Source organism: Scleropages formosus, chromosome 4 (genome assembly GCF_900964775.1).
Source record: "Scleropages formosus chromosome 4, fSclFor1.1, whole genome shotgun sequence".
In the NCBI taxonomy this organism is placed as follows: domain Eukaryota; kingdom Metazoa; phylum Chordata; class Actinopteri; order Osteoglossiformes; family Osteoglossidae; genus Scleropages; species Scleropages formosus.
Genome location: NC_041809.1, coordinates 27,918,387 through 27,945,661, shown reverse-complemented (window position 1 = coordinate 27,945,661; position 27,275 = coordinate 27,918,387). Strand labels below are relative to the sequence as shown.

Below are 27,275 nucleotides of genomic sequence, written 5' to 3'. Positions count from 1 at the left end.
TTCATCGTAACTGTAACTGCACAGCAAAAACTGTGGACAGAGCGTGTTTTTGACATCCCTCCTCGTCTCGTCTCTCCATAGGTGCAGAGGCATGGTGCAGGCCAGCTAAGACCTCCCATGGACCATGTGGGAGGATGCGAAGGATGCAATGTGTCGGAGCACCTGCATGGGGTCTGCTCCCACCCGTACCCTTTCAACTGATGTGAAAATTTTACCAGGCAAAAAGCACTAGTCCAGACACCCTGCAATTACCATTTTACTTCCCCTTCCCAACTCCTTTTCCCCCTTTGATGCACCTGTGAGTTTCCTTCTGTTTTTCTGCAGCTGTTCTCCTAAAAACACCATTTTCGTTATTAGTTATCATCCTACTCTTTATGTTCCTTTTCTGTTCCCTCTTTGAGTCTCAGTTGGAAGGATAACTAAAGTGGAATAAGAGAAGCAACGTAACCATGCATTCTTTGCTGGAGTTGAAGTGGCCAAGAGCCAAGGCGCCTCTAAGATCCTGTCCGTGCAGGAGGTCGGACGCCTGTCTGGTCTGGCTGGTAGGGCAGGCCCTGTGCCTGGTGCTGACTGTAGGCCAAAAGACCGACTTCGGCGGAAGTAAATACCCCATCGTAACCACCAACTACGGCAAGCTCCGGGGAATACGAAAGGACCTGAGCAACGAGATCTTGGGCCCTGTGGAGAAGTACCTTGGTGTGCCCTATGCTGCCCCACCAACTGGTGAGCGGCGTTTTCAGCCCCCAGAGGCCCCAGGCTCCTGGCAGGAGGTGCGCAACGCCACTCAGTTTGCCCCTGTCTGCCCACAAAACATCCACGGTGTGCTGCCTGAGATTATGCTGCCCGTCTGGTTCACCGACAACTTAGACGTTGTGGCTGGATATATTCAGAACCAGAGTGAGGACTGCCTCTACCTAAACATCTACGTGCCCACTGAGGATGGTGAGTTCATTCTGCTATGTTTACGTTTTATTTCTGGAGGAAACCTGCAGTTCTCTAATATAAATCAAGTGTACTGACATGTGCTGCACATCGGTATGTTGTTTTTCCATAAAAGAAATCCACCATGCATTTTTTGATTAGTAACCCTGCAGGTGTTTTTTTTTTTTTTTTTTTTGTAAAGGTTGTAGTTTTTCTTAATGTGTGCGTTTGAACCTTTTATGAATTTTTTTTTTCCTCTGTAAAAAATGGTGATCCAAAGTTCTGATTATCTGTAAGGCACCTGACTCACCCAAGCAGCACCTCTGAACATGTCTAGCTAAATGCGACACCTGCTTTAACGCTTCGTTTCAGTCACTTCGTTTTCGGCCGATGTTGCTCGTGAAAACAGGTTTCTCCTTGCCGGAGAAAGCTGTGAATCTTCTCCTAGTGTTCAGGGACTCAGATCGCAGATTGCAGCCCATAAACACTGCTTGGTGCTGGGTCTGCGCACGTTTGGAACCATGCATTTCAAGCAGACCTGTGTGAAATCCCATGCTATTATAATTAAGGTGTTACATTAATATATCTGTTTGGCAGAAAGAAGTCTGTAAGGTGACTTTGAAGAATTTGAGATCATATGGGCATCCAATCTGCATGAGCATCTTCACTTCCTTGTGTTTCAGTCTGTCAGAAACATGTAAACTGTTAAGATCACATAATATAGGCACAGTGGCACTGCAAGTAGCGCTACTGTCTCACAGCGCCTAGGTGGTGTGAGAGGGGATGGGTTGGATCCTCACTCAGTCTGCGTGGAGCTTGCACGTTCTCCCTGTGTCTGTCTGGGTTTCCTCCGGGTGCTCTGGTTTCCTCCCACAGTCCAAAGACATGCTATTCAGGTTCCCCCATAGTGTGTGAGTGACACAGAGAGTGTGTTCCACTGATGTATGGATGAGTGACCCAGTGCAAGTAGTGTATCTAGCAGTGTAAGTCTTTGGGTGCTCTGGTTTCCTCCCACAGTGCAAAGACATGCTGTTCAGGTTCCCTCATACTGTGTGAGTGACACAGAGTGTGTTCCACTGATGTATGGATGAGTGACCCAGTGCAAGTAGTCTATCTAGCAGTGTAAGTCACTGCGGTGAATAAGGTGTGTGGGCTGATAACACTAGATAGAGCTTATTGGAAGTTGCTTTGGAGAAAAGTGTCTGTTAAATAAATAAATAGTGACTAATTTAATGATGTCGTTACACTGCAGTCAGTAAGCAGTGGGGACATAAAAAGACATAGATAAATAAGCAAAATAACATTAGTCAACTGGCTGGAACAGGAACGCGAACTACATTTCTTTTAGAATAGTCATGGGGTGAACGCTGGATGTGAAATGTACTGGAGTGAAGCTGAAAGTGTGTACCATAGTACAGTGGATTGGAGGCATGTGGCTGTGTGGGGCCTCCAATCAGTGGTCCCAAGGAGCGTGTTCCCAGTGCTGTGTACAATTGAGGACTTAGAAGTGAGGGTGACTGCAGGTGTGTCGGGCAGCGTAGGTGTAGGAAATGCAGCTCAGAGAGTGAGCTGATAAACAAATACTCAGTGGCGCTGTGCCCTTGAGTAATGTTCTTAAACTTGAACTGCCTCATTAGGGAGAAGTGATAATACCATATGTGGTTATGCAGTGTAATGACATCATTAAATTAGCTACTTTATGTGATCTCTGACTGAAGCATCTGTTGGTGGAATACATGTAATGGTTGCACCGTGGTAATCATTTTCAGCGCAGTGAATCTGTCACTTAACTATGTTATCGTCCCCGGGGGAAACCTGCTTTGGATGACAAAAGGCAAAAGACAACATGAGGCCTCGGAGAGGTGCTCCAAAACAATGAAGAGAGACTGTTGGTAAAGTGGCAATCCAGATTCATCCCAGTTTTACGCTGCGAATGTGATGCAGAGCTGAGTAATATTGACATTACACAGGAGCTATTCAGCAGACCTTCTGAAACAGTGAAGCACCCCAGACCCTGCTGTTTCTCACTCTCCGTGCCATCATGTCTGCTATTCTCTACACAACCCTCTGTTGTCCACTGTCTGTGCTTCTCTTCGGTGTTAACAGCTTTATTGGCATTAGAAAGCTGTTCTTTTACACGGCATGACGGCACAGTGAGTAGCGCTGCTGGCTCACAGTGCCTGGGTGGTGCGAGAGGACGTGGGTTTGATCCCCACTCAGTCTGTTTGGAGTTTGCATGTTCTTCCCGCGTCTGTGTGGGTTTCTTCCAGGTGCTCTGGTTTCCCCCCACACTCTAAGACATGTTGTTCAGGTTCCCCATAGTGTGTGAGTGACACAGAGAGTGTGTGTTCCACTGATGTATGGATGAGTGACCCATTGTAAGTAGTGTATCTAGCAGTGTAAGTCACCACAGTGAATAAGGTGTGTGGGCTGATAACACTACACAGAGTTTACTGGAAGTTGCTTTGGGGAAAAGCATCTGCTAAATACATGTTAATTAGACATTTGTCTCTTTTCTCACTCCATTTCCCTCCTTGAACATCAACCTCTCTCAACCACTCTCTACCATTGTCTTGATTCCTGCCAATCATTTCACAGTGTGGGCTGTGGCCCAACTTGGATTTATTCTAAAGCGACAAGGATAAGCTGAATCTGTCACAATTGTAATCGGATGATAATGGGAATGATGTAGATATCGCCACTATGAGATTATTAGTAAGTGTAAAAGTTGTTGCCAATAAAAAGAAGTTGCCAGTAAAAATGTAACATCAGAACATCTTTTGGTAATGACCCACAAAAGAAGAAAAACATCGTTTACTTAATATATCCCTTAACGATGATAATTGTCATCCCTGTGCTCAAGGTAATTGTACCGGTCTTCAATGGTTTATCTGCATACCTAGTTGAAATAAACACTTATAGAGCACACTTTTAATTAAGCAGTTCTGTATTTTTTGCTTCCTCATTGAAGGAGGTTCATAAAGGCATAATAAACACTCAACTGCTTTGCACTTGCATGTCCGGTCAACAAGTTCTGTGCTATTGATCAATATAATTTGGAGCAAGTTTCAACCATTAACAGGTCAAAGTCTCCTTGTGTGGACAGGCAGTGTCTTGTTGCTGTCATCAGGAAAAAGAGTTGAATGTTGAATATTTTGTATTTGTTAAGACCACATGGTGCAGCAGCCTGGATGTTTTAGAATGTAAAGGCTGTATGTTATATTTAATGACATGGATTGATGGTAGATTGCACATGTGTAGGACCAGGGCATCCTGGAAGTGTTGGACCATGAGCATGCAGAAGGACATATACATATAGGGAGATGAGTGTGTACTAGGACATGTATAGGGGAATTAGTGTGTACTAGCACAGAAAAGTAGGGGGATGAATGCATATTAAGACTCTTGTGGATAATTGGCTTATAGTATTATATGATTATAATGTGTGGCCTCCTTCAGTGGTCTTTGTTGTTTTTGCTCTTTGTTCCTGTTTTTTCTTTTTTTTTTTTTTTTGCTGTGATTCTATAAAAAGTCGTATTTTTCGGAGCCCAAGGCTGCCATAAGGGAATGCAGAGAGGCCTGTGAAAGGAGAGTGCATGGAAAGACAGTAATTAAGGGCAGATCGCTGGGCTCATTGCACAGTGTTAGCAGCTAAGCACTGGAAGACAGCAACTGTGCCAGATACAAAGTGGAGGAGACGTACCTGCTGGGGAATAGTTCTGATTATTGTCAAAGTACATCTCACATTATCTGTTCACTCTACAAAGCAAAGGACCTAGAGCGCACGGCTTAATACGTTTTCTATAAAATGTATTTAATGTGCTTTTAAACGTTTAAATAAGTCTGGTTGGAGAGCAATTTAGTAGATTTGTTTGGATGACTCCTTCCAATACTGCACTTTTGGGTGTTTTAACCATAATGGGAATGTTTCTGATGATGGACAAATACACAGAGGGAAGAACGATCAATGTCCATAAATTTCGATTAACGTCAGCTTTGAAAGCGTTTAAATCTGAAAATTCTAGTAACGATGGACTATTCTGATGGAGGACCCACTTTGAACAAAGCGAAATACACCAATACCACGCACGAAGATGGTTAAGTTCTACGAGTTACTTCATGGTAGTGTGACGCCCGTTTCTAGAGCTTTGCCGTGAAATTTTTACACAAACACAATTCACTAAGCCTTAAAAAATGCACATTTATTTTTTTCGGAATTAATGTTTATGGACCTTCATAGGTCTTCTGCCTGCGTCTTCACTTTCATTGTGACGTCATGCCATCCTGTAAAATTGAGCACACCTTCAAATAACCATTGCATGTTTATGTCAGGCATTAATCTAACAGTAAAACAGTCTTATTAGAATGACTGTCTGAAGCTGTTTTAGAACTACATGTTTATTCATAGATCAGTGCCTGGGAGTTTGGTCTTACTCAAGGTCCTGCTACACTCTACCTGAATCAGCCTGAAGGGTGTGTTTAGGTCTGGTTGGCGCCAAACTTTAGTCACAGATCCGTGGTTTGGTAACCAATCTTCCATGGCAGCAGAGAGTCATGTGCAAAGTGGTAAAGTGGACGTTAACTGCGTTAAGGCCATGAACGTGGTTCTAAAGTGCCTCACAGCAGTGACTTTGCTCTAATGTGGAGAGGCCTAATGGTCCTTTGCCTCCATTTACTGTTGGTCCAAGCGTCTCCTTCCCGCCTCTTGCACAGTCTCCTGGGAAGATTAAGCCAATCTTATTGCCTCTCTGCAGACAGGGAGTACAGCAATGTAAATGAAGTTAGCATTGATTTTTCTTAGCTTTACAGTGCCTTTGCTGGTAGTCATGGAAACACAGGTTTCATGTTCCAATCGGAGTGTACATTATGGTCGTTCAAAAAAGAGGCTGGATGGCACTGCCGCTGCCCACATGCATGCTGGTAATCCCCACTTCACCTTGGCCCCATCCTGGAGTTAGTCACTCTAGCCATTACAATACATTATGTTGCATTATTTATTGCTTAGTAGACACATTTATTGAAAGCATAGCTTGGAAAGCTTACAGTTTTATACTTTATCCATTTATACAGCTAGAGATTTATGGAAGCAATTCGGGTTAAGTACATATTGCTACTCCAGCAGGATCCTTTCTAGGACTTGAACCAGCAACCCAGTGTTCAGAGGTTCAGCTCCTCAATCCCTGTATTGCATCAAACTCTTTTCATTGAAACACTCAAATGCCTTCCATATAGAGAGGTGATGGTTCGTGATTAGTTGTATTTAGTTGTGGTCCAGACCCTCACACTTCACCTGCAAACAGAATCAATCCTCTACTGGCTGCGTTGTCTGGGAAATGGCTGCAAATAAAGACAGCGCACCATCGTATCTGCTACTCATACCACCAACCTGGCATCAGCCCCATCATATATCTAATGGATGGCACTTTAACGGAGTGCTCAACAGATGTGGAATAAACAGAAGCCCACTGGGTAAGTCTCTCATGGTGCTCCACTCATTTCCCATTCACTGTCAACACCCCCTCCCCAATCCTAACATGTTCAGCTATTTCTGTGTCAATTTGTACAGGTGCCTGGTATCTTCTGGACCTTATTTACTGCTATTCACATCTACACCGTCACTGCTGATGGATTTTTGCATGCTTGTGTTCTGCAGTCCTGATGTATGCACAGTTTTGGAATATGACAGCAGTTCTGGGTTTGTATGATTGTCCGTCTAGTCGTCGACTGGTGAAAAAAGTGTGCCTTTCTGCTCTGCTATGTTGGGTGTCACACTGTCTGTTGGTTTACGTTGCACAATCTTTAAACCGTGCAGAGGCAACGTGTTTGTTCTACAGTCCTGAAAACAATGTTGCCTGTAGGGAACAAAGAAATGTTCTCCGGGAACGGTCGAAAGGTTGTCCAAGGGCAAACTGCTGCCAGTTCCGATTTGTTCTTCTAAACACGAAGAATAATTCTTTTTTCTGATTGATTTTGCCTTGTTTCTTGAAGTGTTGAATATGCCAGAACACAGGGAGTAAGCAGACAGGGTAAAGAGGAGAAGAAGAGCCCATGAGTTGCGTTTCTCTTAGGAACTAAGAGGCTGTAACATGCCAGATTCTGTTGTTTGTCTTGTTCATAAATCATCTGTACGTGTAATTCTTCTTTGTAGTTTTCTGTCGTTTTTCTTTTTTTCCTTTTAGAAAGCTTTGTCTCCTTTTTAAGTGAACCAGAGCTCTTGATGCTTTCTGTTTTTCCTTCTTGTTTTTGTGCATTTTTTGCCAGAGTACGCTTCCTGAACATCCTCTTCTCTTTTTCCTCCCTTTTTTCTGAATTTTAGGTCCACTCACCAAAAAACATGATGAGTCTTCAATGAACAGGCCCAGAGATGAAGGTATTTTAGCTGCATGTTTTACCTTTCTTATTTATTTTTGGGGCATGGCAAAATTCAGCATTTGTGTGCTTATACTGTAGGTAAATATACATTTTCTCGAAGGAGTCCTGAAAAAGTAGTGGTTGCCTTCAGCTGTAGGTGCAAATGCAACCTAAATGATGGAGTGGTTTCCTGTTGACAAATGTTGCTTTGACACTTACATGACACAATCATGTATAGCAGCGGTTTCTTTCCTCCTCTATACATGGATCCCATTTATTTTGATCAGTTTAGCGTTATTGAAGAGTACTGTACATTGTAACAAAATGCGAAGATGAATTGTGGTCTGCTGACACTTAGAATGATAATAAATGTCTTTTATATTTAAACTTAATCTTTCACAGTATCAACAGAAACTTTTCTCTGCAACAACATGCATAGATTGACTCTTTTATCTCCATACCAGCTGAACAGGACAAGTGAATAATTCACAAATCTCTTCTCTGTTTGTCTCTCCTGACTGCAATTCATTTCATGCAGGTTGCAAGATATAATAATAATAATAATAATAATAATAATAATAATAATAATAAAGATCTGTTACGTTTATTCCTTTAATGACTGAAACACAGCCACACACGTACACTGCAGAATACTGTGCAGACAGTTTTTTTTTTTTTTTTTTTTTTTACTGTTTTCTTACACAACACACATCTGAGATGATTGTTTTAATCACACCCTATCCCACCATGAGGATCTGTGGGCATTTTCTGGGATGCATGTGGACATAATCTCAGGTCTACGGAGTCAGGAGCCGTATGGGTGGATGTTCATTGTGAAGGGGGATGTGGGCGTGGTTTTTGTCCTTACTCATGAAGCCAGCGACATGCCCCCTTAGTCTGAGTGACAGTGACTATGAATGGGTTGGGTGGATACAGCGACGGCTGGCAGCTTGAATTCATCAAAGTCACATCCTGCATTCTAGTTCATAATGCACTGATATACAGCCAAAGACTCAGGGTCTGCTACGAATGCAGAACTTGGCCAGGCCATAGCATGGGTCTAACTTTATCCGATGCCTGTTTTCTCTATCAGCTGAAAATTGCCGAAGTCCAAACCGCAGTTGTGTTCAGTGTAGGTGCCATCATGCAAACAGTACAAGAATGTAAAGACATATTCACATTTTTTTCATTAACCAAACACTTTTTTCCAAAGAGACTTACAACAAATCCTGTGTAGTATTTAGCGGGTACTTTTTCATTCAACGCTAGGTGCACTGCAGTACATTAACCTACAATGAATCACTCATCTACACACCAGCATTACACTCACACGGACACACACTGTGGAGTATTTAGTGCCACCAGTTCGCTAAAAGCACATGTCAGTGGATCGGAGAGGAAGCCCAAGCAAACGCAGGGAGAACGTGGACTCTCCACACAAACTGAGCAAACCCACATTCTGCCGCACCATCCAGGCACTGAGACCGCGCTCCTCGCTGTGCCGCCATGCAGCAAACTAAGATCACAATTATTCCTTTGCTGCCAGTGGTGTGCTATTGTTATAGATGGATTGTCAGTCATTTTAAATCGGGTGGCTTTCTGCTCCCAAGTTCTTAACGATTTTCTACAGTTGGGTGTCCCCAGTGCCCTAAAGCTGGAAATAAGGGCAGCACCGAGAAAGGTTTTAATCTCCAAAGATATTTTAATGATGAAAGGAATGTAGAATTTTTAATATGTATGTTTATCTAAAATAGGAGCAAAATGTCTTTTTTCTCATTTCCACTCAAAATACCAAAGACACCTTCTGACATCGTCACTTAGAGAGGGAAAGTATGTTCCTGAAATGGAAGTGGTATCTGTAAAGGATGAGGAAAACGGAGCAAATGAACCCTGTAGGACCTAAAGGCCCAAGGAGTAAATAGTCTTTGCTGAACTGGAAGGAAGCGCAGAAAATAGTCTCCACTGACGATGAAGAAAAATGAGAAAATGGTCTCTGTAGCAGCTGATGGACAGCAGTGTCCCAGGATGTGCTCAGACAGCTAGGCCTATGTGCACTTGGCTCTGGATCTCACTGTGGCTCCAGCCAGCAGTGTGTGTGTTCTTCTGCTGCCTTTCATCCATCTCTGCTCTCAGCAGCATTCCCACAGGGCTGTGAGCACAACTCACTTCACTTCCTCTCCCACCTGCAAGAATATCCCCAGTGGGCTCCAGTGCCATTAACTTCTCTTATTAATTCTCACTCCAGTGTTGGTTTCCTCAGCTGGTGTTCTTATTCAGAGCAGCTTGTATACATAGCCTAGAGTTTCACACAGTTTTACATATTTTTTATGGTCTATTTTGCAATAATCTGGTTAAGAACTTCATAGGGCTTAATGGGTTTTTCAATCCCATGAACTTGATCGTGTTCTGCACGCTCATCATCTCAGGAGCATTTACTCATCTGCTCTTTACATGTCCCCTTTGTCTCCGCCTTCAGCTGAGAGGCCATTGTGCGATAAAGGTGCACGAGCCCCTTATCCAGGAAAGTATGTGTGCGCTGGGTGAGTTTGGCAGCGTGAGAGTCCAAACAATGTCCAGCAATGTTGTATCAGTTGAAGGGCTATTTCCAGTTCAACCGTTGCTGCCACGATAGACTATACACACACAGCATGTGTCTGATCCGTGTGGTCCCTCTAGCTGGACTTGTCATCAGTTCAATTCCATGGTTTTTGCAGCTGCACTAGAAAACATCTGCAACGCAAACCTTGAATAGACGCAAACTGAATGGCCAGTTTAAGTGGATGAAAATTGATCTCTGGAAAAAAAATCTACCTTTTCTGGGAAGTTGGCAGGATGTGTATATGGTTAGTCAAAATAGCACTTTGCCCTTATTCCTATAGCCAGTGAAGTAGTTTTGTCCAGAATGGTTTCTGATATTTCAGCCACAGTTTTTGTGTCCATAATAATCTGGACATATATATGTGTTTTTTTGCTGAGTCCATATATGCATGTCACATGGACTTGGATGTGTAGGCACGTTTATGTGCCAAATATGTAATCTACAGCATTGCAGGTAGCGAGGAGAAGAGTTAGCATGTGAGTGAAACTTGTCTCCATGGCAACTGCAATGCATGAGTCAGTGTGATGGAATGGCTGTTGTGGGTGTGTTGCTGACAGGGAGAGAGAGGATGAGTAAAGCTGTTATTGAGACTCACAGCTTTCCTCTGCGCTCTGCGTGTCTTTCCAGATATACGTACAGACGCGAATGTAGGTTGGTAATATGAAAATATATAATATATCCACTGAACCTTGAAAGTCCTACTAGCCTCTTTCTGAGTGTCCTGCCTTGCCTTGCTTTCCCTTCATACGCTCCTCTCTCACCTTCTTCCCTTCTCGAAAACTCCTCACCCCCCCCCCCGACTTTCCCTGAGCTCACTGGGGCAGACAGATGTTATGGCCCTTATTTATGCTTCCATTAGATGTAGCATTCATGTTAACTATCCAATCTAGAACCGTGGGCTATCAATAGCCAGCCAGAAGACATGAATATATGCACACTACCTATATACAAAAATTCCATCATCACACGCATGTATTTCGTATGTTCAAACACAGGTGGATTCTCCACAGATACATGACCCACGAACACATTGGACACAGTCGTAAGAGGCTGATTAGACACTTCATGACAGGGTACCTGGACTGAATGCTCAAACCTGAGTTTTGTGCATTCAGAGTCCTGGTCTAATGGGATTTTTGACTATCGGCTTCTGCCTTTTTTCATCTTATGTGTGTACATGTGCAGACATCCGTGACCGCAGGAAGAAGCCAGTCATGCTCTTCATCCACGGCGGATCGTACATGGAGGGGACTGGGAACATGTTTGATGCCAGTGTTTTGGCTGCCTATGGCAATGTCATCCTGGTCACTATGAACTATCGCTTGGGTGTTCTTGGTGAGTCACGTTAGAGGTTATGCTCTCCTTCTTTCTCTGTGTTGCTGTCCATAGAGCTCAATACTTTGTAACTGTCATTGTATGCAAGTGTTTATTCCCAGTGTTTATTCTTTGAACCTTCACTCCATGCATCTATCTCTGAAAATTTCACAGTGTGTGTCCATGCTTGGCACTATCATTGGTTGTGCTTAGAGCAACAGGTAAGGCTTTTAAACATTAAACAGGTTTTTTGAGATACTTCTATGGGCTTCAAGAGGTAACTGGACTAGAAAGAAACATGTTTATCACCTGGGTTTAAAAAAACTCATCTGTGATTGCTGTATTCTTCCAAAATGATTCTGTCCTCCCCCCCCCATGCAGTCAGTGTCCTGCACTTGATTCTGCCCATCTCCACCTGTAATGTCTTATACCTGGTTCTGTCCACCACCTACTGCAGCATCTCACTCATGGTGTTGTCCATCTCTGCCCTTTGGAGTATCCATCTGGTTAACTGCTTCACTCTACAATGGTACAAAGTCAACCTGTGGTCCTTTCTGTAGGAACATCATTGTATTCATCAGAATCTTAAGTAAAAGCAGGGATCTCCCTCAGTGAGTGACTGGAGAGGAAAGCCTATGGTTTCATTTCTGATTTTGCCCAAGCTTAATGCCTCCCGCATCACAAAAATTAAATTAAAAAAGAAATGTTACTCAATGGGAAAACAAAATGTTGTTCTCATTGATTTGTATTGAAAAGCTGGGAAATTCACTGCAAGTTGTTACTGATAAAGTAAATAAGTAACATTAAAAATTCACCTTTGAATCTGTGTTGAAAATGCTGTGCTGCCGAACTACAAGAAATAATATAATAAATATGTTTAGACTATTTTTACAAATTATAGTTAAAATTTTGGTGACATCGGTAAGCATTTTGTTAGACTTTACTCACTGCTGAACCATCTACTGAATTCATAAAGTGCTATTACATTTATCCACATAGCTCAAGCCAAAATTTGGACTTTTCCCACAGCAGAAGGGATAAGAAGTATTCTTCCTTTACATTCTTGTCTTCTGAGTGAAGGCATCAGACTCGGTTGCTTTGGGAATTAAAAACCCAGCACATGTAATATCAAAATTATCATGCAATTTAATGCAAAATAAAACTACTGGGTGAAGTTTTTCTTTTTAGATGCTAGGAAGTTTACACCAAAAAAATGTGGTGGATTTATTTAAGTCAAAGAATACTCAGTGCCTCATTTCCGCATTGGTAGACAGAATCTCCACATATCATCAGTGACTGGGGTGGAAAAGCCAATCGGAAAAACATCCACAATAGCAGATTTTTTTTTTCCTTTTGGCACTCATAACTGTAAGGTAGGACATCTCCATGAGGTCAATGTGGGGGTGGCCCAGGCTGTGTTACCCACTTCTCCATGCCTCTCCCTCAAATGGTCTCAGTTTGCTTCTCACCATAGCATGCAATCACAGTTTTATTTGCAGCTTCCAGGTGCTCAAGTTTGCCTTCTGACCCTTAAAGCATCCCCCTAAAACAAGCAAGTAGTGGGAAAAGGAAAAGTCCCCAGAGCCCCCAGGCCTTTTACATAACAAGGGAGTGCACTATTTGCACATCATTGTCGTGTAAGGAGAATGAGTTTAATTTCTGCTCTGCTCTTGACACATTTATCAATAACCTTTTATCTGCCATGAGGCAATACGGCTTCCTGAGATCGATATTTCATTGCAATTTCTTGTTTAGTCTCAGTGTTTGTTTTTGATAAAAGCGATAAAGACAGTAAAAACTTAGAGGAATACGCAGTCAGAGGACAAAGAGGCTCCCATCGATGCAGAACCCCTGTTGCAGAGCATTACAGATCTGATGTCTTGCTTTCTAACTGCACCAGCAGTGTCTGGTCATGCAAACAGTGATGCGATGAAGAGATGGAACAACACCAGATAGGCTTGGGCAGCAGGTGCACTTTTGCTGCTCAGGTTTACTCGCACCTCTGTCCTCCTCCAGTGTAAGGTATTGCAGACTTTTTGGGCACATTCAGGGCAGTGTCTGCCTCCAGCGGGCAAAAACGACAGGCAGCCGAGGAGTCTTCACAGTCTCAATCATGGAAGTACCACTTCTAGAGAAGAATATATTACTTTGAATAATACCATGCTGTAATATGTATGTATGCTGTTATGGGGGCAGCTGATCCTGCCTACTGCTTTAGTACTCTTGATCCAATTACCAACCCTAAATTTCTCTAGTTAAAAAATACATAGTTGTACAAGTACAGTAGTAAGTAACTCTAGGTAGCTGAATGCTATAAACTGCTTTGGAAAAAAGCATTGGCTAAATATAGTAAAAGTACTCTGTATATCAACTACCACCAGTGGATGTGGCTGTACATTGTAGCTGTAGTCTATTTTTTGCAGGAATGTTTAAGTGTGATGTGTGCACTTCAATTTTTTTAAGTACTCTTTGTAGCTCCGCTGCTTTAAGAGCGCCCGATTGCATCAGTATATTTCATCATATTTTTTAAATTCTGACTTTATGCTATAATCAGTATGATTTTTGATATTTTCCTTGTCTCTTTGTTGCTCCAGTCCTGCATCAGTTAATGTTTCTTCATTAAATTTAAAAAGAAAAAAACTTTATTGATATATCCAAAGAATATCCAGTGCTGCCAGAATTTTTCTGAATTTTCCTTTGAGACTGGGACAAACAGTGAGTGTGTTATACATTGCTTCTCACGCAAGATGTTCTTAGACATTTCTGACCAAATTCTGATGGGTGTATTTATTTTATAACGTTGACTTCTTATTGCACATAAAGCTCTGCTGATCTTTGCCTTTGATGCATTGACTGCTAGACCAAAGTGCTCTGACGCATTGATTTTAAAGCTGGGGAAACTTCTCAGCGTATAGTTTCAGGAAGAATTACCACTATAAAGCAGAATGTGCTTCTCTATGATCTGGGCCTTTCTCGATCATTAATCATTATTTTCATCTTTCTAAGCTCCACTAATAGAGCTCAGTCATGACTCAGTTCCGGCCCAGTTCTGACAGGAAAACCACAGCAAATCTAGGTTCAGCAATTATATTACATTTACAATACATTTATGAATTGGTGGGCATTTTTCTCCCGAACAATGTCCAGCTCAGGACAAAAGGTCCACATTACAATAGACAGAGGGCTCAGATACAAGCACACAATTACTATATAAAGTACGACTTGTTTGTCTCATATCAGCATGTTCTGAGCACACATTTATATACCATGGGGTACAGGTGCATTCAAGGAATAAAAAGGATATGTGTGCAAGAATGGTTTATGGCTGTGATGTGCTGGTAGAAACAACAAATGGAGTCAATTATTACTCCCAGAATTTTGACTACTGGTGAGGATATGATGGGCAAGTTTTCTACTAAGATAGAGAGCTGTTTGACTGGGGGAAGGACGAGCAGTTGGTCAGTTTCTCGGTGTCATCGTTTCCTTAACCTCAGAAAAATTTTGTTTCAAAAGCATCTTCTGTAAATAGCACATAACAGATTTAACATGAATGTACAAGCATAAAAAAAAAGCTTTAGGACTTCTAAAAATGTCTTAAACATCAGACTGCATAGGTGGAAAAATCAAAGCCTCTCTTTGTTTTTCTGTCTCCGTTTAAAGATTTCCTTCACAGTTCCTTGCCATTGCCCTGAAATGGGATCAGTGTCCATTAACACTCAAACCGCATCCTTCAGCATTAATACGAGAAAGGAGAAAAGAGGGAGGCTGCTCAGAAAGTGGAGAGAGGGGGAGAATAGTTCCTTCAGTCACAGGAATGAACCTAAAAGATAAGTAGAAGACAGCAAAAAGATAATATTAAAAATAAAGAGAGGGAAGGGTAGTGATATAAGCAGAGGCAGAGATAAATAAGAGAGCAGAAAGGTAAACAGAGGGTAAGAAGCACAGAGCATAGGGAAAGGAGCCCACTTCATGAACTCAAATTAAAGTGAAGACTGCGGGGCACAAGTCTGAAGTCAGAGATAGGTCTGCTCCCAGTTAGCCTGGGGAAATACAGCTAACCTCCCTCTGCCCAGTACTCACACATGCACGCATTGCTCAGACCTGTTGCCAAGCAACACCACAAGCTAGGTCAGTGTCGACAACAGACAGCACAGCTTGTCAGAGATATTCTGTAGCAGCAGCATTCGCTGTCTAATGCAGCAGCCACCATTTCTTGCAATAATTACAGTGAGGTTGCTGATCTAGTCATTCTATATCTCTAATCAACAATTGTATGATTGTTCCCATGGGAACCGCTGGAGAGGGTCATCAGAAAAACTCTGTGATTTGCAGCCAGAGTGAAACCACAAGCCCAAATAGTGAAAAGGCAAAAAGACTCAGAATAAAAGCCATTTTTTGTTTCTGCAAGCTCATAAGAGCTCAGTTTTAAGAAAAAGAAAATCCCTATTAATAAATTAATTTCTAAATGGAGAGGTAAGTTTTCCTAAATTTGGTTTTGTCAAATGTTGCATTTCTGCCCAGAGTATATTTTAAAAATTATGAAAAGTATTACGTTGTGCCAGCACTGCCACTTCGCATTCCAGTTATGAGCCAGTATGAATAAAGGAACACCTCGGCGTGCTGGCCACAGCCGATCGTGAGGTATAAGATCTATATATTTACTGCAAAAAAACATAAAACACACAGTCAATCTCACAGAGTCAGCCTTTGAGTCCCATATGCTCTCATGGAGCTTAAGCGTTAAATTCTGCCCTCAGCCAAATGTTCAGCCTGTCTCACATCATTAAGCCTGTCATGGTATTCATTCTTTTTCAAACTGGGCCCAAGTGGACTCAGCACTTTCACACCTTGTCGGAGCTTGGACTTTGAAGAGGGTCTACAAGTACTGAGTGATTCCCGTGTTGCTAGCGAATGACTAGACTTCTTCGTCAGATCAGATGTGGCAACAAGCTGCTGAGATCGAGGAGGCTTGTCTGTCGGAAACCAAAGGCTTTCAGAATTCATCCCTGCGGCCCCTGTCTTAAAACAAGCCAATGCCCATTGTCCCGGGATCCCGCATCCTGCGTCTCATGGCTGCCCACAGCTGATCCGGAAGGTTCTTTTTAAGTTCACGATTATTTTTGCCCTTATGCTTTGTCCATCAGAGTACACAATAATTAAGCAGCTGCTTTTTCGTTGGCTGCTGGGCTGCCTCTCCGCTCATCTTTCTGCGGGGCCATATTCTCCCCAAGTCGCTGCTCTGTATCCTGCAGCCGCTCGTGACTTCCTAGAGCGCATTCCCCGAGGGGACGGAGCAGCGTCGTTTTCTGCTGTGGCTTTCTATTTTCTGTACCCCTCACAACTGTTTCGCCAAAAGCCTCTCCAATTTTTACCATTTCTCTATGTCGCTTTTTTGCTGGGCTCATTTTCGGCGTTAAACGTCCTTGTTTCTGAATATGTGCACAGCTTTTATAAAAACTGTTTTTACATTTTACAGCAGCTCTAAGCACATGACAGCAGTGTTAGACTTGCTTATATAAACTGTATTTTTGGCCCATGTTTCGCCAGCTGACTTGGTTAAACAGTAGAGTCCCTATCTATTCACATCCGACAGTGCAAACATGGTAAAGCTTTGAAGCCGGTCGCCGCACCCTATTTTTTATTCACTTAGCCAACCAACTCGTTGGCACTGCTTCGTAGTCCCTTTTACAGCAGCTTCTCTAAAGTGTCGCAAAGGGTTTGCGATTTGAGGCAGAGTCACATCACTTTACTCACAGTGCAACTACAACCTGTTATTTTTGGCATTTCGATCAGAAACTTCACGGGAGACTGGAAGTTAGACGTCGGGATCCGCGGCAATGAAGGACTCTTTACAGTGAGATCAGCATCAGCTCTTCGATCCAGCGAACCTTTCATTGAGTTTCCTTGCATAGAGACCAGAGTAGAGACCTACTCACAACAAGATCTTGGGTCTTCTTGTAGTGGAATGTTGGAACTCCATAACATGAGGGAAATATTGGATCTGTGTGGTAGGTCGGTGTCACTTCACCTCACAGGGAGACAGGCGCTGGGTCTCCTAGGAGGTCCCATGTGCAGAGCCTCTAAAAGCAGACTGGCCAATATTAATGCATCATGTGGTCGGCTTTCCCAATACGGCTCTTTCCGTCACACTGACAACGGGCAACAAACCGTCATCTTGTAATACACTATGGCCTGCCTGTCTTTAAAGGGTCAGAGGTCAGGTGTTAGGCAACCTCGTGTAATCACTCAATTTGCAGTGCATCTTATTGTGCTCTTCCTGCGTGCATTTGGTAAGACAAGGACACACACTCTGCTAATGTGTGGGAAGAAAGAGACACATTCCAAAAGAAACTGTTTCTGGCACACACACACACACACACCCACACTGAAGCACACTGACATGTTGATACATATACACCGAAATTCTGCTCACCCAATGCACTGTTTGTAGTATTTGCTGAATCGTAGAGAAACTCCAGGCAGTAAGTTCTGTAAAGTTTTAAATGGAATTAAAACCTACAGTTCCCTCTGTCATTAAGTTCTCATTATCACAGTATTCATTAAGGGATCATCCACGCAAGTCATCGGCAATATACAACAGTAATATTATTCCATTTGCAATAAAAAGAATTTAAAATATTGTTTTATTCACCATATCATTTGCATATTTTAATTACATTGTGATGAATCACAGCCGACTGTGCCAGATTTTCAACATCTATTATATAGTTCACTATAATATATATTGTAAGCTGCCTCTTAGCAATTCATTTAAATAGAATAACAAGGGAACTTTGATGTTTATTTATTTCCCTGTAGAATAAATGTCTGAATCAAAGTCCTCCGGCTAACAAATGAGAATCATAACTTTCCTCTTACTGTACTTGAGCTAAAAATAAATAGCAGTGTTAAACCCTCTGTGTCAACTGGAGTATATATGTTTGTGTACGAGAGGGCATTCCACAGCTTTTTCACTTCTGGCTCTTCCTCCTGACACTAGTTTGCGTGGAGCTCATCTAATAACCAGTGTATTGGAAACGGCTGATGTAGCTTTTGTTTGAAACATCGCACTTCAGTCATTTGCCTAAATTTCCATTCTGTCAGGACCGTTCATTGCACACGGTCACAGGCTGTCGACTAAATGGCCAAGCCCATGGTAAATATGTCGTCCGTGTCTTTGTGAAAGATCAGTGTTCTGGGAGAGTAGTGTATTTCTCCTCCTCACCACAGCTGTCTCTGTGGATCCTCTGTTCCCAGTGCTAAGTGTATCTGCTCATTTGTCTCCCTGATGACCCTCCTCCGTGTCTCCAGCCCTTTCCCAATGTCCCCTTGTACCCTAACAAATATCCAATTTCTCTGTGACCGACTCTCTCTGTTCCAGGCTTCTTAAGTACAGGGGACCAGTCGGCGAAGGGCAATTATGGGCTCCTAGACCAGATCCAGGCCCTACGTTGGCTCAATGAGAATATTGGCCACTTCGGTGGCGACCACGAGAGGATAACCATCTTTGGCTCGGGTGCTGGGGCAGCCTGCGTCAACCTACTTATCCTCTCCCATCATTCCGAGGGTGAGGAAGAAAGCCTATAAATTTACAGCAGATGCAAGTTCATACTTTTCAGTTTTTTTGGTAGTCTGGTTTAGCACTCTGAACTTAAACTTAGCCTTGTGTGGTCTGGGTTAACCTCAGTTCTGTATGATTGCATTTGAGATCAGCACTGTCCAAACCAGCTTAAAGTGGGTTACACTGATCAGTTTGGGCACCATTGTGCTTTGGGCAGGTCTGTTCCAGCGGGCCATTGCCCAGAGTGGCTCAGCCATCTCCAGCTGGTCAGTGAATTACCAACCATTGAAATACACCCGTATCCTGGCACGAAAGGTGGGCTGCAGAGGTCTGGGAGTGGACACTGCTGAAATGGTGGAATGCCTGCGTCGCAAGCATTTTCGGGAGTTAGTAGACCAAGACATCCAGCCAGCTCGCTACCACATCGCCTTTGGGCCAGTGGTGGATGGGGACGTGGTGCCTGATGACCCCGAGATCCTTATGCAGCAGGTCTGCTTGTTCTTGTTGCTTTTTCTCTTTCTTTCTTTCTTTCTTTCTTTCTTTCTTTCTATTATGAATGTATATTTAACAAAAGGCTGTTGGGTTCTCAGCTCCAGCTCCATTGTCACAGACTGCTGATTCCCTTCCAACATTCTGGAAGGGTTTCAGAACACATCTTTTTCAGACCTACTTCTCATCCCCATCTCCTATCTGCCCCATTAGCTTTCACCACATAATCTGTTAAAAAATTGACTTCTTATCAATTATATATGCAGATACTTGTGTAATATATGCTGGCAAAAAATGGTCGTATTGAACTAATGCAATGAGGATCGAGGTGTACATCACTTTGGAGAAAAGTGTCTGTTAAATGACTAAAAGTAAATGATTATATAAATTTTTCCACTTTCTTTCTATTGTATATTTACAGTATTTAAACTCAGGTACACCTATCTAGTACATTATGTACACCTGTCTAGTGCATAGTGGACCCTCTTTTGCTTCTAGAACGAGGCACTGCACACATTCCACATTGTCCCTGGTCCTGGCTTGACTGCTTCACACAGTTTGAGAGGTGACAATGCAGGCTCTTGGAATAAAGTAAAGGCATTGTCTTGTTTGTGGAACCATTCAGAGATTATGTTTGCTTTGTGGTATTGTACATTATCCTGCTGGAAGGATCCTTTCTAAGGTTTTTAGGTTTAAGAAATCCTACAATCATCATGAAGGAATGTGACGTTCTAAAAACCTAACGTTTCAGTACATGTGCCAAGAAAACATTCCCCACGCCATTACAATGCCACCACCAGTCTGTTCCTTTAAACCAGGCAGAACGGGTCCATTCGTTCTTTTTACATCATTTTCTAGGGTTGCCATCAGTATGTCTTTACAGAAATTAGGATCTGACAGACCAGGCAAAATTTTTTCCACTTTTTACTTATCCAGTTTTTTCGACTGCATCTGCACTACTGTTGTATCCCATCCACTTCAAGGTTTGACCTTGTATTCCGAGATGCTTTTCTGCACACTGTTGTTGTACTGCACTGTTATTTCCGCACTTGTTGTCTTCCTGTTAACTTTAGTGAGTCTGGCCATTCTGAACTCTTTCATCAGTGAGATTTTTTCGACTACAGTACCATAACGGACTGGATGTTTATTTGTCCATCGCACTATTCTCTATAAATGCTACACTGTAAATGCGTTGTGAAAATCCCACAATGCTAGCAGTTTCTGAGATGAACGATTATGCCACATTCAGAGTCACTTAGATCACACATGTTGTTCATTCTAATGTTTTTTCAAACAATAATTGGACTTCTCATCCCTATTTGCATGCTTTATATACTGACTCACTGGCTGCCAATTGTAACTAATGAAGTGACCAATGAGAGTATAATAAATATACAGTAGAAAGAGATAGATAGGATAAGTTTCCACATAGGATACTTGTATACTAAAACACTAAATATAGCAGGTACACCATACTAGTATACCTGAAGAATACATAAATATGATAAATTTAATAATATATGTTTTCTATATGTAGTATAAGTACACTAAGAACATATATGCTGGAATGGATTGAACATACTGTACTTCCTCCAGATATATTTGTTCTGCATTCAAAATATATCTTAATAAGAAATTTGAGTGTAGTGTGTTTAAACTGTTGTCATGCACAATTCCAATGCAACTGTATTACTTTGTATGGAGATATACCTGAAAAGTATAATGTATCGTAATAAAATGTTCCAAAATTTTTGAAAGTTCAGTACAGTACAGAATGTTAATAATAATGTGTCATTTTTAGCACTTTTTAATGAATGGCTAGCATGCCAAACAAAAATAAGCATGTCCAAGTATCATGCAGTTTTTTTTTATAAAGGTGTTATGTCATGCAAAACAAAGAGAAAAAATATTATTTTACATAAAGTCTACCCAAAAGCTTCAGGATGCACTTACTGTATGTACGTGACATAATTGGTATTGTTAGCCAAATACTGTGCAATTTATTTCTATTAAAATGTTACAAACCTGTGCACCAAAAGTTTTCTCACAATGTGTTTATCTTTTGCATTACATTACTTAGCAGACACTTTTCTCCAAAGCAACTTTCAGTCGATACGATGTGGTGAAAACCTAGGAAACCTACCCAGACACAGGGAGAACATACAAACTCCACACAGACTAAATGGGGATTGAACCCACGTCCTCTCGCACCACGCTACTCACTGTGCCACCCAAAACTGCTTTATGAAAATTGCTAAAAGATTTTCTGTAGCTGGGGTTGCAGTCTAGCAGTTATAACAATTACAATATAGAGCTATGCAGCAGGGATAGATAATTGTACAGTGCTTGAGATTTATGAGTTTAAAGTGTAATGAATATTTTAAATAACTTGGTCAATGTTCCATGTTTGAAGTAGCTGTGCAATTTTGTAAGTTTGGTGTAATGTTAAATTAAAATTAGTACTGCAGTATTGTCACTGGGGCGCAGTGGGTTTGGCCAGGTCCTGCTCTCCAGTGGGTCTGGGGTTCAAGTCCTGCTTGGGGTGCCTTGAGATGGACTGGCGTCCCGTCCAGGGTGTGTCACCTCCCCCTCCAGCCTTACGCCCTGTGTTGCCGGGTTAGGCTCTGGCTCAGTCCGACCCTGTATAGGACAAGTGGTTTCAGATGATGTGTGTGTGTGTCACTGGTGGTCTTTCAGAACATGCCATGGAGTTACAGTAGCAATGCCTTTTTCTGATGTTTCATGACAGGTGACGTAAGACATTGTCACGTGGAACATTTTGTATGTGACTTTTTTTGATCAGTTTATCCTGTAGTTTTATTCTGGTGTGCTTCATAGCAGGTTACGGCAGTTGTCATAATGTGTTATGACATGTTCATGACATTATTTTGAAGACAATGTAAAAACATCATCAAGTAAAGCATTACCCTTTTAACCTTTTCCTTATCCAGTTAATTTGTCATTAGTAATATTATGGAAAATCTTAACTGTTGATGTTTTTCCAGTGCTGTTATGGCTTCTTTTATTTTCATTTGTTTCCTGTTCACTCGTGTTTCTTTTCTCTTCCGTACTGCTGCTCCTTTCTCTCGGTTCCACAGCTCACTTTGCGCTCTGTCCTCCGCCTTTATTCATGCCTTTGATAGTTTTGCGAGGAAAAGCAGTAGATGCTTCACAGATGACTGCTATAGATTGACAGAAAGCAGGTTAAGGTGGATGTTCCAATAATGTACCATGCCTGTTTTAAACGCAATACACACACACATTTTCAGAACCGCTTGTCCCGTACGGGGTTGCAGGGAACCAGAGCCAACCCGGTAACACAGGGCATAAGGCCAGAGGGGGAGGGGACACACCCAGGATGGGACACCAGTCCATCGCAAGGCACCCCAAGCGGGACTCAAACCCCAGACCCACCGCAGAGCAGGACTGTGGTCCAACCCACTGCGCCACTACACCCCGTTAAACACAATACATTTTCCTTAAAGTCGTTTTTTTGTTTTGCTTTCCGGCCTGAGGGCTGTTTAATCTTAAAAGAATTCAGCATTGTTCAGAACAAGGTCACGGGACATTCCAAAAATGACATTCATATATTAATTGCACACATATTAATCAAAAGACATCAATATATTGTCTTAATGCATCACACATAACGTTACATTTACATTTTATTCATTTAGCAGACGCTTTTGTCCAAAGCAACGTACATCTCAGCAAAAATACAATTTGTGCATTACATGATTGGGAGAAAGAGACATAGCTGCAGACATGGGATTAAGTAAACTTAGTTTGTTTCTTTCCACTTTATGCACCGATATTTATCACGCGAGTAGGTGCATAAAACTCATAATAGACGATTCCTGATCACCTTCCTACATTTTTTTTTTTTTTCATTAGGTGTGTTTTTACATGTTACATGTTTTTTTTTCTCCATCTTACATGTACACTTCCTTTGTGCCACCAGGGGGAGTTCCTTAACTACGATATCCTAATTGGGGTGAACCAAGGGGAAGGACTGAAGTTTGTGGAGGACACGGAGGGTGAGGATGGGATCTCCGCAGCGGCGTTTGACTACACCATCTCCAGCTTCGTTGACAACCTTTACGGCTATCCCAACGGTGAGCGCGCCCTCTCTGCCTTCCGACCGCCGTCCCTGGATTCTGAGCTGGGAGCACGCTGGATGATGGCAATGTCAGTGAGAGCCGGCAGTGTTCTACCGCTTCACACGCGGTTCCATGCCCTGCTCTTTTTCTTGCTCGGTTATGTAATCTCCTCATTACCCGACCAGTCTGAAAACAATGTCAATTTTAGCCTCCAGTCCTCTGAGGTGTGAAATAATCAGCAAAACATCCTGCTACATTTTTAGCCAAATTTGCATTACGGCATAAACCTGTTTCTCTTGCATATTACATGGTATTTATACATGTTTACATCATATTTATTTCCAGTTTACAAACGGGTAGATCTGATTGTTTGGTTTTTGCTTAAAGACTTAAAGTGCCTTCAGGGGAAGGAAGCTCAGGCCTGAGAGAGGGAGGCTTGCACGCCATGCTCCTAGCAGGCAGCAAAGGGGAATGGAAATGTCAGCCAAGAGCACGCGACACGGCAAATCACATGCTGTGCCTCTCCGTCCCTCATGCTCATGTTTCTCCCAGCTCAGTTTCCCATGATTCAAAGATAGCAAATCTTTGCAACACCAGACCACTTGTTGCACATAACAAGAGGTGTGGCGTGTTAATGTCCATTATTCATATTGTGTCGTTTCAGATCTTGCACATTCCATGTTGTGTTCTGAGGGTGTCTTATGTGCGCAATAGTGCAGTATACGCTATATTGTGCATGCTTTGTTAGATATGGCCTGACTATGAACATTATGCATGGTGTGAGTCCTGTCTGAACATATAAATGTGTAAAGGTTTTGGGGGTCGAGCCTCACACGCTGTCTCTCTCTCTCCAGGTAAAAGGGCAAATGCCCTGTGCTGTATAGGTAGGAGGCGGTCTTGCTCTGCCGGCACCACGGTTGCACGGAGGAAGCCCTGGCCAACCCATGTGTCCCTGTCTCTCTCCAGGTAAGGACATCCTGCGAGAAACCATCAAGTTCATGTACACGGACTGGGCGGATCGCGACAACAGCGAGATGCGCCGCAAGACCCTGCTGGCGCTGTTCACCGACCACCAGTGGGTGGCACCGGCGGTGGCTACGGCCAAGCTGCACGCCGACTTCCAGTCGCCTGTCTACTTCTACACCTTCTACCACCACTGCCAGATGGAGAGCCGGCCCGAATGGGCAGACGCGGCGCACGGCGATGAGATCCCCTACGTGTTTGGCATCCCCATGGTTGGAGCCACAGACCTCTTCCCCTGCAACTTCTCCAAGAATGACATCATGCTCAGCGCTGTGGTCATGACCTACTGGACCAACTTCGCCAAAACCGGGTTAGTTTACGGTCCAGGGTGATCATGGGGGCACAATCACTTTAGCCCACTTTGTGCTGAACTTCTGCCACTATCTTGGTCTCAACGGAAGGCAGCAAATGTAGGTAGGGAATAGAAGGCATTGAGGTTTATAAAGACCATGACGTATGGCTTACACAGTTGGTAATTCAAATCCCAAGGGTTCCCCTGATCTTGTCAAAAGATATTCAACCGAACCTGCATTGCGTTGGTAAATATCCAGCCATATTCATTTAAACACGGTCAGTCCTTTACGGACTGGTGAACCTTTTCAGGAACCAAGTACTGACGGGAAGATTTCAGGTGCGTGGTCTTAAAATGGGGCCTGCTGGTGTTCCCATAAACATTGCACGTATCTTGCTTGAGCAATAAGGAGAACAAATAAGTTTCTAGGCATGGAAGCAGGAAGCAGTTCATTTAGAGTTGCCATCTTGCACTCCAAGGACCCAGGTTCAATCCCGCCTCCAGATCTGATACCTTTGAGCAAGGTGCTTACACTGAATTGCTCAAGTAAAAATTACTTGTGTGTATAAATGCTTAAATAATTTCCAGTAGCGACTTAACATTGCAGGTTGCTTTGGAGAAAAGTGGCAGACAGCTCAATGACAAAGCAGCAAAGGCGTCTCCTAAAAACAATTTATGATTTAGCATAAATCTTATCAGGCTCAGGTTCAGAACAACACAATGAGCATGTGAAGCACATCATGGAATATACTAAGATGAACCCTGGCAGATTTAGGTCCAAAGCAAGCTGCTCAGAGATGAGTTCCAGAAACACAGCACAGAGGGTGTAGATGAACACCCGCTTCTCCTCTGATTCTGGTGATTTTGCCTGACCCACCCAGAGACCCCAATCTGCCGGTGCCCCAGGACACCAAGTTCATCCACACCAAGCCCAACCGCTTTGAGGAGGTCATCTGGACCAAGTTCAACTCCAAGGACAAGCAGTACCTCCACATCGGGCTAAAGCCCCGGGTTCGGGACAACTACCGTGCCAACAAAGTGGCCTTTTGGCTCGAGCTGGTCCCCCACCTGCATACACTCCAGCAGGAAACTGTGGGATCCTCCACCACTCGCTTGCCAACTGAAGAGACCCCACAGGCTACTCCCACCCTGCCCCCGGAAACTGAAACCGAGGGCTCGGAACGGCCACGTTTCTCGCCCTTTCCCGGAGACACGAGGGACTACTCTACAGAGTTGAGTGTGACGGTGGCTGTTGGCGCCTCCCTCCTCTTCCTCAACGTGCTGGCCTTTGCCGCGCTCTACTATAAGCGGGACCGGCGGCACGAGCTGTTGTCACGGCGGGGAGGCGGAGTTGGGGGCCGTCGGCCATCTCCTCAGCGTGGGCCAGCCAATGACCTGGCACACGGCCAGGAGGAGGAGCTGATGTCGACACTGCAGATGAAGCAGCAGCAGCAGCACGTGGAGCTGGATGCCCACCAGGGCCGTGAGTCGCTGCGGCCAGCCGGCCCGCCGGACTATACAATGGCACTGCGCAGGGGACCGGACGACGTGCCGCTCATGACCCCAAGCACCATCACCATGACACCCAACACAATCGCCACCATGCAGCCCCTCCATCCTTTCACCTATCCTGCACCAGTGGGGCACAACAACACCTTGCCTCACCCCCATTCCACCACTCGTGTATAGTCCCTGCGCTGCCTCCTGCTGGAACACTGTGCAGTCGAACCATTGCGTGGCACCACTTTAATTTCTGTCTCCTATTTAAAACTTTTTGGAGCTACAAGGACTGCTACTTTGCCCCTTTTTAATTGTCTGGCAATATTTTCCTTTGCTCTTCACTTTCAGGCATTTTGGATTTTTTCTGGATCCAGCCTGTGTCAGATAGTAGGGTCGGTGGAGTTGAAGTAGAGTATCACACCAGTCGTTCTCTCTTCTCACTTGTTTTTCTTTCTTTAACCATTGTATTTTCTTCCCATAATTCTTTACTTTACATCTACTCTTTAAGTTTTTTAATCAGGAATATATATATATATTATATATGTATATATATATATATATATATATACCTTAAGTCTGCAAGGATCCTTGTCCCAGGTCTGGAGCTGTCATTCCTCGGGAGGCACAGGAACATGGTGATAAAGAGCTTTTTTTACAAAAATTTTAACATGCCAAACTTTCTTTTCTTTCTTTCTTTCTTTCTTTCTTTCTTTCTTTCTTTCTTTCTTTCTTTCACTTCTTTTTGTCTTTTCTTTTCACTTTTTAATCAGGATTATTTCAAAATACATTTTATTCTCATACACTGATAAGAATAAAATGTCTAAATTGTCTTGATCTGTGGATCTATGGATCTTTGTGTGACATTTTGATAATGACTACAGGAACACAACCTTTTAGATGAAAAAATCCATTTCCTTGTGAAATTTTATTTAATGTTGATTTTTTTTTTTTTTTGAGGGACACATATTTCTCAGTTGAACAGTCTTTTGTCCAATTTTCCTCTGTAGATTTTTCAAGCATTATGAAAGCAACAGTTATGGTCATTTTAGTTCTGGAGACCATTATGGTGAAAACAATATCAAGTCACTATTTCATTCTTCGTATTATTTTAATATTTTACTATTG

The 27,275-nt window shown here is 42.9% G+C and overlaps 1 protein-coding gene across 3 annotated transcripts; it reads left to right on the top strand.

The window, feature by feature from the left end:
• Positions 1 to 366: 366 nt before the first annotated feature.
• LOC108934198 (neuroligin-2-like) lies at positions 367 to 26,620 on the top strand. 3 transcript variants are annotated; one of them, XM_029251155.1, is made up of 9 exons: positions 367 to 942; positions 7,238 to 7,291; positions 11,057 to 11,206; positions 18,567 to 18,752; positions 18,964 to 19,235; positions 23,197 to 23,350; positions 24,190 to 24,219; positions 24,302 to 24,668; positions 25,532 to 26,620. In XM_029251155.1, the coding sequence occupies exons 1-9, from the start codon at positions 450 to 452 to the stop codon at positions 26,337 to 26,339; spliced, it is 2,514 nt and encodes an 837-aa protein (XP_029106988.1). In that variant the 5' UTR covers positions 367 to 449; the 3' UTR covers positions 26,340 to 26,620. The 3 variants fall into 3 exon arrangements, with proteins under 3 accessions (XP_029106988.1, XP_018607264.1, XP_018607265.1); XM_018751748.2 differs by lacking the exon at positions 24,190 to 24,219; XM_018751749.2 differs by lacking the exons at positions 7,238 to 7,291; positions 24,190 to 24,219 and having other exon boundaries at positions 523 to 942.
• Positions 26,621 to 27,275: the final 655 nt, after the last annotated feature.

Bases quoted from the DNA above. Each gene is read 5' to 3' on its own strand.
- LOC108934198 (XM_029251155.1), top strand. From the start codon at position 450: ATGCATTCTTTGCTGGAGTTGAAGTGGCCAAGAGCCAAGGCGCCTCTA. The intron at 18,753-18,963 runs GTGAGGAAGAAA...TGCTTTGGGCAG, and splicing joins CCTCTCCCATCATTCCGAGG to GTCTGTTCCAGCGGGCCATT. The intron at 19,236-23,196 runs GTCTGCTTGTTC...TTGTGCCACCAG, and splicing joins CCGAGATCCTTATGCAGCAG to GGGGAGTTCCTTAACTACGA.